This window comes from Paroedura picta, chromosome 10 (assembly GCF_049243985.1).
Source record: "Paroedura picta isolate Pp20150507F chromosome 10, Ppicta_v3.0, whole genome shotgun sequence".
In the NCBI taxonomy this organism is placed as follows: domain Eukaryota; kingdom Metazoa; phylum Chordata; class Lepidosauria; order Squamata; family Gekkonidae; genus Paroedura; species Paroedura picta.
The window spans coordinates 14,887,098-14,901,255 of record NC_135378.1 but is presented as its reverse complement, the minus strand read 5'-3'; the positions used below and the strand labels follow the sequence as shown (position 1 = coordinate 14,901,255).

The window sequence follows — 14,158 nt, the reverse complement described above, 5'->3', positions numbered from 1 at the left end:
GGAAGGCTCACTGGATGGAGTAAATTGGCAGGATTGCATGCTGGGGGGGGGGATTTCTGGCTGCCCAAAATATGTCATTGGAATGTCAGACATGTGCATCAGTCATGTGTATATGGAAAATGATGGGCCATGTGTGTGTTTTGTGGCATTCACAGAGGCCATGGAAGAGGCACTAGAATCCCAAAGCAAAGCCAGGACTAAAGTGGGAGAGCTGAAGAGCCAGATCCTGCACTTCCAGCAAGCCTTGTCCTCCGAGCGGAGCCGTGGGGGCCAAGACCCGCAGGTGCATAAGCATTGCTCCCCCCCCCCAACCATCCATGATGATCTGATGAAGCAAAACATTTAGTGGCAAGCCCCTGAGAGCTGATTCACGAGTTGCAAAGTCCCAGAGTTCCGGACAGTGAATGTGGCCGGGGACCTCTTTGCTTGGAAGTTAATTCCCAGGCATGCAAAGGCCCTATTCAGATTGAGGCTCCAGCACACGGAGAAGGAATTGAAGCCTTCCTGATTTTCCTGACTTGCATCAGACACAGAGAGAGGCCATTTGGCCCATCGGGGCAAGTTTCTAGGGGTAGTTTCAGGTTGGGGGAAATCGCCTTGGAGGAAGGGGAGGCTTCGACCGTGTTCTGTGGTCCGAGTCAAAATTGGGCCCATGCATGCCTGGGGATGACGCTCTGATCATGGAACTCTTTGAAGATATTGATTGACAAGCCCCTAGGGACCCAGTGGGTGACTTCATACCTAGAGAATCTGCCTGGATTCCCTTCTGCCCTGATTCCCGATGCCTCTGCTTGGCATGCAGAAGGTATCTCCAGCCCAGGTATCTCCAGTTATGAGGACCAGGCAGCAGGCTATGGGAAGTCCTGAGGCTCTGGAGAGCCACCGCCAGTCTGAGCAGATGGTTCTGACCTTAAGGGACCATGGGTCTGATTCAGTGCAGGGTGGCTGCATGCATTTCTGCTGTTTCCACATCATGACTCCACTGGACAAAGCCGAAGCCTTCTTGCCTATCCAGGCAAGGCCTAATTTAGGGATTGCCCCCCAAAGGTGTTGACCTCTGATGCTTTCTTCAGACAGTGTTGGAAAGTTGTCCTATGGCTGATTCGGGCAACACAGGCCACTTCCTTCTCCATGCCTAGGGAGGCTTGCAGGATAATCCCCTGGGCTAGCAGTAGCCATTCCCTGAGAGTGTGCATAACAAGCCTCATTGATGGATGTTGTATAGCTAACCAGGCAGACAGTAACAGCCACGCGGTTGTGGCCACCTTTGAAGCCAGCCTTGTGTGGCCCTTCTGGAACGCCACAGCCCTCTGGGGTTTCTTAGGGTCTGCTGTCGATCCACAACCAGCTCAGAAGTTTAGGAAACAATGATTGGGGCCCTGACCTGGATGGCCCAGGCTAGATGGGTCTCATCTTATCTCAGAAGTTAAGCAGGGTCAGCCCTGGTTAGTACTAGGACCTCCAACAATACCTGGGTTGTGATGTGGAGGAAGGCCTGGAGGTCTCCCTTCCTAGTATTGACCCTGCTTAGCTTCCAACCTACGGTGATGTCAGCAAGGGTCTTTCAAGGCAAGTGAGAAGGATAGGTGATTGGCCATGGCGTTCCTCTGCAGATTCTTCTTTGTTGAGCTCCCTTCCTAGTACTGACCCTGTTTATCTCCCAACCTATGGTGACCCCATCAAGGGGCTTACAAGGCAAGTGAAAAGCAGAGGTGGTTGGCCATGGCGTTCCTCTGCAGATTCTTCTTTGGTGAGCTCCCTTCCTAGTACTGACCCTGTTTATCTCCCAACCTATGGTGACCCCATCAAGGGGCTTACAAGTCAAGTGAAAAGCAGAGGTGGTTGGCCATGGCGTTCCTCTGCAGATTCTTCTTTGGTGAGCTCCTCTCCTAGTACTGACCCTGTTTATCTCCCAACCTATGGTGACCCCATCAAGGGGTTTACAAGGCAAGTGAGAAGCAGAAGTGGTTGGCCATGACCTTCCTCTGCAGACCTTCCTTTATGTTCTCTCTTCCAAATACCAAGTCTACTTCGTTTCTGAGATCTGACAAGATCAGGTTGCCCTGTTCTGCCTTCTCTGCACATAGCTGAGAGCCTCCACCCTTTTGTTAACCATTTTGGCCTACTGCTGTGTTGCAACACGGGGCTGTTTTGATCGACTTTTGCATCTGGATTGTACCTTGTAGCTCAGAGGAAGCTCAAGGGCAGAAACTGAAGCTCTTCTGGAGCAGCATAGGGAAGAGGGTTGCAAAATCAAGTGCAAATCAGGTGAGGAGAAGAGGCAGCCAGTGAAAGGCCTGGAGGATCTGGTCCAGAACCACGTTCTTGAACTCCAATCCACCATGGATGTCAGCAGGGAAAAAACGCAGAAGGTGGGCCCACTCTATTAATAGTTTCCATGATTCATTTGTTCGTTTAAATCTCTCTGGCTGTGGTGACATCATTCAAATTATCCTCCGTAGACGAGGGGCTTTAAATCACAAGAAGGATTTTATGGCTCTGTTTTTCTCTCTAAAAAGAATGAACTAAGCTGATGTCTTCCTATTAAGTAGAAAGCTTCCGAGAGATGGAAGGTTAACTTACCCTTGACAGAATTCCTCTTTTCCTGGCATTGCTCTTTCCTGGCTGCTCAGCTGGTGGCACCACCCTGACAGACAGAAACCAATTCAAGTGGGTGGCTTCCCTTGTCTTCTTACAACTTGGATTGATACAGTTCCTAAGTTGGCAATTAGTTTAATTCATTCATTCATCCATTCATTCATTCATTCATTCATCCATCCATCCATCCATTCATTCATTTTTATGGCTGGACTCCTTTTTTGGACTGATCCAGATCTGAAGCCCAATCTCAACAGCTGTGCAGGGTCAGTCCTGGAAGTCACAGAGAGTAGTTAAAATGTGGAATTTGCTGCCAAATGGTGTAGTGATGGCCACAGGAAGAAACAGCTTTAAAAGGTGGTTAGATAGATTCATGGAGAAGTCTATCAGTAGCTACTAACCTTTCTGGATGAGGGGAATCTCCATATTTGGAGACACTAACTTAGAAGACCAATAAAGTTTTATTCAAGGTGCGAGCTTTCATGTGCGGGCACACTTCTTCAGACAATGAAATGGAACTCACTAGGCTACATATGTCTGGAAAAAATAAATTAGCAGTAAATTAGTGAGCAGCACTATGAAAAGATCCAACAAATGCCCAGTATCATGAAGATGTTTAGAACAAGTTGAGTTGATAAGATTATCAGGTTATCTGTCCTTTGGGTTCAACTCCAGTTCAAAAAACTATAGTAGAGGGAATAAAATTGTGTGTAGTCTAGTGATTTCCATTTTATTGTCTGAAGAAGAATGCATTTACACGAAAGCTCACACCTTGAATAATGCTTTGTTGGTTTTAAAAGTGTCCAAAACTGCTCGTTGCTGGATCTGAGACAACGGGCTAAATCCAGCCAGTTTTTCCATGGGTAAAGAAAGGTTGTTGTTCAGCCATCAAAAAGGCTGTACTGTGCTGGGGACAATGTGACCTACGTGGACAGTACCTGTGAGAAACAGGGCCTCTACTACAGAGATGAATTGGGTGGAACTGAGCAGAAAAGCTGCCTGGATCTAACCCATGATGTTCCAGGGGGATGCGGAAAAGATTAACATCAGTGTCGGAAACTGAACTTCAGTGAAAAACAGGGGACTCAAAAAATCTGCAGTTCCACTTGATGGGTGAAAAGGCAGAGCTTTCATGTGGTTTGTGGTGATTTGTCTATTTTAGGGATTGGTTGGTTCTGTCGATGAGAAACCAGATATGTTCTGGAATTAGTGGAGGAGGTTCAGTCAGCTTGAAATGGTTGATAAAGACCCCGAATGCCTGGATAAAAGATGCTCTAAAAAGGAAGCACATACAGAGGATGAGGAAAAGACAGAAAGGGAGCATGGGATGCTCATTAGATGGTGACAAAGAGAGAACGTCTACCAGATTAGAAGAGGGAGAAGAAGATTTATGGATTGTCATACATACAAGTTTAATAATTCCAGATCTGGTGTAAAAAGCTCAAGAACGGCTTAGTAAAGAGAGAGTCATGTTCCTTTGTTACCAGGAAGAATTTATGTCAAAATGCTCCAAATCTTTTAAAAGTTGCTTCTGTTCTCATCAAACTTTTATACTGATTTGTTTCTTGTAGAATTTAAACATTATATGATCCCTAAACTTCTAGGCATGCTTTTGGATGTTGGCAGGTTCCTGTCTTTTGCAGACTAAATATTTGGATGCCAGAGATTTATATCCTCATTAAGGCATTGACCCAAATCTACTTGTGGGTCTAGCATGGAATGGATTGCAGGGCCTCAACGGTGACATGGTGCTGCAGGATATGAAACGGATGTCTGGGTGGTAGTAAGGAACTGGGGTGAAGACAGCCATCCCTAACATGCCATGGAAGCAAATGTCAAAGGATGAGCCAAAGTGCGCAGAAAGGAGAAACAATGGGTGGAATATCCAATCTTAGGAATGCATAGCAGAAGAACCTGGCACGTAGGTGCACTGCTGTAGAGAATAGAGTTGCGTGTGGAATCTACACCTCAAAAGGGTTGCTTCAGAGCAGGAGGAAGGATGGGATGCCCAGGTCCTGACCTGCTCTGTCCATTACTCCCTATCAACGCCCTATGGAACCAGTGCAAAGTCCTCTACTTCCAATCCAACAACTCTATATTCAGACACTGGCTACAAACCCAGCTGTGTGGTGTGTCAGGATCAAAGGTCCCAAGGTCTCTGTGTGAGACAGGATGCTGAACTAGCTGGACCACTAGTCTGATCCAGCAGGGCTCTTTGGTTCTTATGAAGGCCTCAGCCTCTTTGCCCGGTTGTCAGCTGTGCACAGGAACTGGTTGGCCACTGTGCGAGTCAGGAGGCTGGACTAGATGGAGCACTGGGCCATCTTGGTGTAGTGGTTAGGAGTGCGGACTTCTAATCTGGCGAGCTGGGTTTGAATCTGCGCTCCGCAAATGAGGAAAATGTGAATACAGAAAAGCCAATTCTCTTTTTTTCAATGGGTAGGGCACCGTAGCCATAGTTTTCCTAGGGCATCAAAAAACTTTGGGCTGCCCTTGCCTGCCCCAAGTTTTGCTGTTTTTCTCTTGTACACTGTTGATGGAAGTCTTTGCTTGATGGTCATTTAGAGTTTGGTCCTGTGATTTTAACAATGCTGGGCTTATTAGTACTGTGAAAGGAGACACTGGAGACTGTTTTTATCAAGAAATTGGGGTTTGATTGTAATAGTAGGAAAGGTTCTTAAGTAGAAAGATGGGATATCACTGTTTTGATCATTAAAAAATAGCAGCAATGCCTTTTGAACTATGCCTGCAATCAAAGCTGTAGGAAATGAAAAAGAAATGTGCTTTTCTTTTCAAAAGCACTTAAAGCTTCTTGTTGAGAAATTCCTTCCAAAGAGCACAGCTGATCCTGAAACGCCCCCTGCTCACCTGTCAAAGGTGGTACAGTCTGCTTTAAAATGTATATTGCCAGGTTGGGGTGGTGGTGATGGTTCAGTGGTAGAGCCTCTACTTTGCCCACAGAAAGCCTCAGTTCTGTCCCTGGCTCCTCCAGTTAAAAAAAAGGCTCCTTTGGAAGTAATTTGAAAGACCTTGACCTGAGACCCTGGGGAGGCCCTGCCAGTCTGACTGGACCATACTGCCCTTGATTGACAACGGGTCAGTCTCAGTAGAAGACAGCTTCGTGTGCTCATATAAACATTTGACTTTGGGGCTTTTTCTCATGTGCTAGATTTGAGAAATGAAATACGGGCTTTATTCATATTGCCCACTTTGGTAGAGGGCTGGTGTGAGGTATTTTGTGTCCGTCCCCTCCGGATCGCATTTCTTCCTAGACCCAGCCAGGAGCGTGAAGGGTTCAGGAGGGGACACTAGTGGAAAACAGGTGACTATCAATGGCTACTAGTCATGGTGACTAAAGAGAACCTACATATCCTAAGGCAGTAAACCTTTAAATGCCAATGCCAGAAGGCAACATCAATAGAAGATTTCAGCCTCTCTGCCACCCACGCACTCCACTCCACCCCAACCTACCCCACCCCAGCAACTGGTTGGCCACCGAGTGAGACAGGATGCTGAACTAGATGGACCACCAGTCTGACCCAGCAGAGGTCTTCTGATGTTCTTATGAAGGCATTGGCATCTATTCCCTTTGGTGGCCCTTCAGTGAGACAGGATGCTGGACTAGATCGACCACTGGTCTCATCCAGCAGGGTACTTATTTTGTTCTTAGTAATCTTTGCTGTTGCTGTTGCTGCTGGCAGGAAAGCCAACAGAGTCACTGCAATGAATCAGCACCCTCTGCATTGTGCCCCCCCCCAGCAGGCACTTAGGTAGTTTGGCTCAAGGCTTGGCCCTGGCTCTGTGTATGACCATTTGCATGCAGTTGTGTTTTTAAAGGTAACACTTTCTCCATCATTTGCCTTTAGAGTCCATATTTTCTGAGCCTATAGAAAGATTTGGAATTCTGACTCTGGGTGGTGGGTGCAACCACCAAATGGTTTCTGCAGTAAGTGAAACCACACACCCTGTGGAAGGCCAGGGTCAGGGGGTAAGGAAGATAATCCAAAAAGTGCACTGGGAAAGAAAGAGGAAGGAGCACTGTGGTGGCAGCCCTCACAGGTGCAACATTATTTTAACCTACATAGCCACTCAAATCTTCAGTGGCAAATCAGAAGCCCTGCTGGCCTGCCTTTTTATTTTCTTTTTTTTTTTGGTTCTGTCATGTGACGATTTTATGCTCTTCTGTTCTGTTGGCCCCAATCAAATATGTAGTAAATCCTCACAGAACTTTCCCTGCTTTGACCTTGGGTGGTTGAGGTCGTCTGCTTGGAATGTTGCTTCATCCAGTACTGCATATATGGGTTTCAGTGTGGGAACACAGATGAGAAGATCTTTCACACCTGGCAGTTGATTTGTGCACCAGGATTCAAATCAGGGGAGGGGGCTGCAGGTGACCATATAGCTATGCTAGGTTAATAGTTTAATTGCAGATCAGTTTTAGCAAGGGACACCTTGCTCTTGTTCACCTAATTCCTTGGATAAAGAGATTTCCTTTTGCACCAAAGAGTCTGCTTATTGCGAACTTGAAGGGACATAACAGAGCCCCACCCAGTGTCTGTGGGTGCCCATGGTGCCCATCAACAACTTCCTTGGTGCACACCAAGCTTTTAAAGGAAGTAGATGGGGCTGGGTCGGGGTTTGGCCCAGCAGGGATTTTGATTGTGCACAAAAAATCTGGCTGGTTCCATGTTGGAGACCCCTGGTCTAGGATATAGTCCAATGGTATAACATTCCATAATGAGCATGGCTTAATTTTTCAATTTCAGGAGGCCCAGGCCCAGTTAGAGGAGTTAAAAAAGAAACATGAAAATGAAATAAGGCAGCTGCAGAGAGAGAAAGATGCAATGCATGGAAAACTTCGGGACCGTTCTCAGGAGGTATGTGAAGCAGAAATCCATCCATGATAATAAATGTGATGTTAATTTCTTTTCTCTCCTAGGAAGATTTTTTAATGAGATTCGTGAGTGTCATTTGTAAAGATGAAATTTTGCAGCCCCCCAAACAATGGGTATAAACCACAGATTATTTTCCACGTAGATCTCTCAAAGAGGCTCCTCCTGGCTGCATGCATTGTTTCCCTGCAGAAGAGCAAAATGGCACTTTTCCTTCCTCTCTGAGATCTAGCCCTTGAAGTCCCACTAGAGTGCTGTGTGTGATTTTGGCCTCAAATCTGAATGGTGTCAGCCAATCAGAGCCCATGGAACTCCAGTGGATGGGAGGGGGTGACCAAGCCTCAATGTAAAAAGGTAGAGGAAGAACTCTGTCAAAAGAGCAACCATGGACCTAGAGAAGATGCTGTCGGTTGTGGAAATAGGTTACTGTTGAAACTTTGTAACCTGAGGTAACCTGTCTGGAGGAAGGGGAATCAAATCCCCCTTCAGAGTTTACGTACATTAACTGAGCTGCAAAGAACATAAGAGAAAGCTATGTTGGGTCAGCCCAGTGGCTCCTCCAGTCCTACACTCTGTGTCACACAGTGGCCAAAACCCAGGTGCCACCAGGAGGTCCATCAGTGGGGCCAGAACTCCAGAAACCCTCTCACTGTTGCTCCCCACACACGAAGCATCCCTTATACCTTGTGACTAATAGTCATGGATGGACCTCTGCTCCAGACGTCTATACCAGGGGTAGTCAAACTGTGGCCCTCCAGATGTCCATGGGCTACAATTCCCAGGAGCCCCTGCCAGCATTCGCTGGCAGGGGCTCCTGGGAATTGTAGTCCATGGACATCTGGAGGGCCGCAGTTTGACTACCCCTGGTCTATACAGTCCTCTCTTGAAGCTGCCTATGCTTGTAGCTACCGCGGCTTCCTGCAGCAGTGAGTTCCACAGGCTGATGCCTCTTTCTTTGGATGAGGAAGTGCTCTCTCAGTGACTCTGCTCATTGGGAAAAGCTTGTAAACATTGAGGAGGGTAAAGTTGAGAAAGAGCTTACTTTGTATACTGAAACATTTCCACACAAGATACTCATAAAGAAAGAAATTATAAAGGTCTTTATCCTGTTAAATAACTTCACTTTCTGTTAAATAAACATAGGCTGTTCGTCTCCATCTGTGTCTTCTAGGCAAACATCTATGAAAAACTGGTTTCTACGTACCTCCCGAAGAATTACGGCGGCGTCCGAATCAGCCATTCCAGGCCGACGCAGCCAACGCCACGGGGCGGGGGAAGGGGAGGCGCGGGCGCCGGTGTGTAACTCGGTGCACACACGCAGGCTTGCGTGTGCCAAGTTACACACCGGCACCCACGCTTCCCCTCCCCCCTCCCCCGCCCTGTGGCGCTAGCTGCGTCAGCCTGGAATGGCTGATTTGGATGCCGCCGTGCACAACCTTAGAAGGTTCCCAAATCAGAGACCCCTCTGGAGCACATTGCTTACACAGTGCCAATCCTTTAATCCAGGGCAGGGATTCCCATGATCACATGCTGGTAGGAACTCATGGGATTGGTAGTCCATGGACATCTGGAGAGCCACAGTTTGGCCACCCCTACTTTAATCAAATGGCTGGGAGTTCAATCCCAGCAGCTGGCTCAAGGTTGACTCAGCCTTCCATCCTTCCGAGGTCGGTAAAATGAGTACCCAGCTTGCTGGGGGGTAAACGGTAATGACTGGGGAAGGCACTGGCAAACCACCCCGTATTGAGTCTGCCATGAAAACGCTGGAGGGCGTCACCCCAAGGGTCAGACATGACCCGGTGCTTGCACAGGGGATACCTTTACCTTTACCTTTTTACTTTAATCAAATCTTGTGCCCTCCCTTTTATTTGATTGTCAGTGGCTGGGCTTTAAAGAAAGAGTTGGGGGGTGGTGGTGGTGGATAGTCTTTAATTTGCCCCCATAGCTGCCACAGCTTTGCCAAGATTAAATAGCTGAGAGTGAATAGCTTTCATTGGTCAGGGGAGAGCATCTACTTTGCATGCTGGTCCCAAGTTCTATCCCTGGCCTCTCCAGTTTTAAAAAAAGCCACAAAGGGTCGAGCAGTAGATGACATGAAAAACCTGAGACCCTGAAGACTGAGTAGACTGTACTGACCTTCAAGGACCAAGGGTTTGACTGAGCACAAGGCCTCAACATGTGACCAGCAACTCACCCCCATGGCTTCTGTGCCGCTAGTTCTGCCTTTCAAATGTCCTCCTGACCTGGCTGTGTGTTCTCCTAAGTAAACGTTGTGGATCCTGGATGGAGAGGGGAAATGCAACCCAGAGTGTCAGAAGAATTCATCATCCCCTCTTTCTCCATGCATGAACTCACCAGTTCTTCTTGTCCCCCACATTTACTTTGCAAGGCAATTGCAAGGTTAAGCCCCCACTGTTTCCCCTCATAGTTCCATACGACTACACCAGCTTGGTGTAATGGTTAGGAGTGCGGACTTCTAATCTGGCGAGCTGGCTTGGTTCCCCATTCCTCCCCCAAATGCAGCCAGCTGGGTGACCTTGGGCTAGTCACAGCACTTGGTAAAGCTGTTCTGACCAGGCAGGAATATCAGGGCTCTCTCAGCCCTACCTCCCTCACAGGGTGTCTGTGGTGGGGAGAGGAAAGGGAAGGCAAATGTAAGTCGCTTGGAGACTCCTTCGGGTAGAGAAAAGTGACATATAAGAACCAACTCTTCTTCTTCTCCTTCCACTTGGGTCTTCTTCCTCTTCCTGTCCCCAAGGGATTCTGTAGTGTAGATGACCATGAACATGGAAAGCACTGTATAAATCAGTTGGCTGTCTAATCTTCCATGGCTAGTGATGGCCAAGTTGTGGCGCAAAACAAGACTGTGTAGAAGCTGAGGGAATGTGATCCCCTTGAGCCCTTCACCTGTTACAGGTGGCTGTGTGCTGGTAGCTGAATGGATCATGGGCCTGAGCACTCGGGCTCTGCTGTTGTGCCATTTTAGCAGCGCATCTAGTTAATATCCACTGGCTATTCTAGCCAAGATTGGAAATTCTGTCACATAGCATGAGTAACACAGAATCCTGCGGGAAATTGTGCTAACCGATGGTTCCTATGGAATAGCTATTGCATATTACTTCGGGCTGTGAATATTTGCATAGTACGGATGAATACATTTGCCAAAGGATTTCTCCAAGAGAGCATAGCCAACTGGTGTGTGTGTGTGGGGGGGTAGAGTGTGGTTAATCTGAAGTGGCCGTTCCCCTGCCACAGCCTGCATGCTTCGTCGGTATGCTAAGTGGATAAGCTTCCTGGTCCCAATCTTGCCTTGGCTTATGCTCGCTATCTATCTATTTATTTTTATTTATTATTTATTCCTATATTTATATACTGCTGCTCTATAATGTCTCACAGCGGTTTACAAAATCTAAACCCCTGATTTTGTAAACCACTGTGAGACATTTGAGAGCGGCAGTATATAAATATAAGGATAAATAAATAAAAATAAATGGTGAGCTTATAGCCAAGTCGAAGATCATGCATCTATTTTCCTCCATTAATTGCAAACTGCTCATGAATTCAAGAAAGGTATGGTAGGGAGAGCTAAACCAACTTCCGCTTGGTTTTGCCTTTCAAAGCCATCACCTTTGCTCTGCTCCAGGCACTTCAAAGGAAAAGCTGTTTTGCTTTTGAAGGACACCTGTGCATTCCAGTAAAAGTGCTAGTAGTAGCTAGTCAGTTCTGAATGACAAAGATGAGTGGAAATTGAAGGGTTAAAAACTTTCTCCTACTCCAAGGCAAATTGAAGCTCTGAGTTCTGCTCCTGCTGGTGGGCCTCCTGAGGGCACCTGGGTTTTGGCCACTGTGTGACATGGAGTGCTGGACTGACCTGGCCTGATCCAACATGGCTTCTCTTATGTTCTTATGATGATGTGAAGATAAAATGGAGGAGAGGAAAACCAAAGTTAGCCATTTTAAGTAAACAAATAAATAAATATAAGAACATAAGATGAGCCCAGCTGGATCAGACCAGGGGTCCATCTAGTTCAGCATACTGTTTCACACAATGAATGGTTTCACACAGTAAGCTCTGATGGCTTAGTTTGAAAAATGATCTCAGTTGTATTGCGCTGTGTAATTCTGCCCCCAGCCATCCTGTTACCTGGCTGCTTTGTCCAGCCATACAGGGGAATCATTTTGTTATTGGGGACATTTAGGATTATTTCCATCAGCATATGTTTCGCATGTTATATAGATTTTTTCCCTCCAGCTCCCCTGCCTCCCCATTTTTCCTTGTTCCTGGCAGGTTTTAAGGTTAGAAGATTTCATCAGACAAAACCGAGACATCGCCAAATATGCAGAATTTTTGAAATATCTCGCCAGGAGACCCTGCGAGAGGCAGCAGGAGGTAAGGCACTCAGCGGCCGGCGCTGCTGTTTCTGACTTGGGTTTTAATTTAAGCGTTCCTGATTTACAGTCCTCTCTAAATGAATCCAGTCAACACAGGCGTTTAAAATAGCACTTTCCCAGTCAGCTCATTTCAATGTCTCATGTCAGGATTTTACAGATTCCAGATGGTTGAAACAATCTCCGTTCTTGAGTTAACCCAATTAAGCACAAGATCTCGGAGGGAGACCAGCCAGATCCCCCTCTCTCATATTGCCGCCTGCACATCTACGTTTATTGCCATGCTAAAACCTCCCTGCTTTATTTGTCCACAACAGAGCTGAAGTTCATGGGCACTCACTACACCACTATTCAGACTCCCGAGAGTTTCTTTATGCCCTGTTCTGCTTTACAAACTCTATTTGTCTATCCATGATAGGTTTTTAAATGAGTTAAGTCAGTGGCTTCCAAATTTTGCTGCAGCACCTAGCAGCATGCCTCCAGAAAAGTAAAGCAACAAAAATAGAGTCCAGGAGCACCTTTAAGACCAACAAAGATTTATTCAAGGCGTGAGCTCACACCTCGAATAAATCTTTGTTGGTCTTAAAGGTGCCACTGGACTCTATTTTTGTTGTGCTACTTCAGACCAACACGGTGACCCACTTGAATCTATCCAGAAAGGTAAAAGTGTGAGAGAGAAGAAAGTCCCCTTATAAATCATTGATTCCCTACTCTTCCGTAATTACCTGGGAAATTACATCATACTGGGGGAGGGAATAAGAAGGTGCCCCCAAAGGGGTGACTTTAGCCCTTTTTTCATGGACTTCTGGCTAGGATGGGAGGGGGGAATGGTGCCGCTGTCTCCACCCCTTACCTTCCCTGCATTGACTGAGCACAGAGTCCACACGTGTACATAGTCCTAGAAAACGTAGCTTGCTCAATTGCTCAGAGAGCCAGTCAGTGTATGCGTGCAGGATCAGTGCAATGCAAGCACAGTCAAGACATGGAGGGTGGGGGTGGAGACAGAAACTAAAATCCATGTGGCTCACTGCAAGAGCCTCTGCATTGCATGCAGAAGGTCCCAGGTTCAATCGCTGGCATCAATCCCACATGAAAGGACCAAGTAGTAGGTGATGGGAAAGACCTCAATTTGAGACCCCTTAAAACCTCTATCAGGAATTGCGGGGGGGGGGTGATCCTTGATGCTTCCTTTTCTATAGAGGTTCAAGTCACAAATGAAACATGCAGGCATTTACCATCTCTGCCAGATGAAGTTACCAGTGCCCTATCTGGCCCTGGAAGACCTAACCACAGTGATCCATGTGACGGTCACCTTCAGGCTGGATTAGTGTAACTCGCTGTTGTCAAAACCATGATTTCTGCTTTTGCCATGTAGCCTGTTTCCTGCTATTTGCAAGCCTTAGTCTGCTCAACTCAAACTGTAGGGTTTTTTTTACTCTCAAATGACATGGGGGGACCCTGTATATGGGGGACCGTATAGACAGTGACCACAGGGTCCTCCGTGTCACGTGAGAGTAAAAAGCCTACAGTTTGAGTGGATATTATTAAACAAGAAAGGTTGACAACTTTAACAACAGAAAGATCATTTTATTTGAATGTAAGAGTCAGTGAAGGAGAAACAGAAACAAGGAATGACCCGGGAATCTGTTTTGACTTTATTCATCATCCACTTCAGTTTCCTCTCAATTGTATTTGACTGATGGGTCATTCTATGCTTCGTTCTACAAAGAGACATTTGTGGCAGATCCAGCCTTCCTAACAAATACTTCCGACAACTCTGGAGTAGTCATGGCTGACCTTGATAGAGCAAGGGCATAAGGCAGCATCACGTGTGTTCATTCTCTTTATTAATTGAACACAGACAGAAGAGGGTTTCAGCAGGGCTTCGATCTTGTGTTAAAAATAGCAATATAGTTATTGGGCAGGAATTAATTTCAACAAATGTGAGTAAAAGATTTTTGCCATTTACCTTGGAGCGTGGCCAGAGAAAGGTGTTACAGATCTTGTCCATCCCCATCACCTCCCAAGACCAAACCCACACATATCATCTCTGGAAACAGGGACTTCACCTGGTAGCCTTCCCTGAGTCAGAGGTGGCCCCTGAGAATAGGGCATCTGAGGCTGCATTTGGGTGCTCAGCAATTACAGAGGCATTCATAGATCGTTGGTCATTTCTTAGCTCAGTTTGTTTGCTTGGCTTGGAATAAAAACCTGGGTCACTGTGGCCATGAACAAAGGAATAGAAGAGCTTATTCTGTTACCTTACATCTAAGGCGGTC

General features: G+C 46.6%; 1 protein-coding gene across 5 annotated transcripts in view; it reads left to right on the top strand.

Annotated features, from left to right (window-relative positions):
- FAM184B (family with sequence similarity 184 member B) overlaps window positions 1–14,158 on the top strand; it is an 80,108-nt gene that overhangs the window by 30,968 nt on the left and 34,982 nt on the right. For 4 of the 5 annotated variants that reach the window (XM_077301467.1, XM_077301468.1, XM_077301469.1 and 1 more), the window contains exons 4-6: window positions 156–283; window positions 7,365–7,475; window positions 11,779–11,880. In XM_077301467.1, coding sequence (XP_077157582.1) covers window positions 156–283; window positions 7,365–7,475; window positions 11,779–11,880 — 341 coding nt within the window. The remainder of the gene's footprint in view (window positions 1–155; window positions 284–7,364; window positions 7,476–11,778; window positions 11,881–14,158) is intronic. The other variant, XM_077301472.1, reaches the window with a different exon arrangement.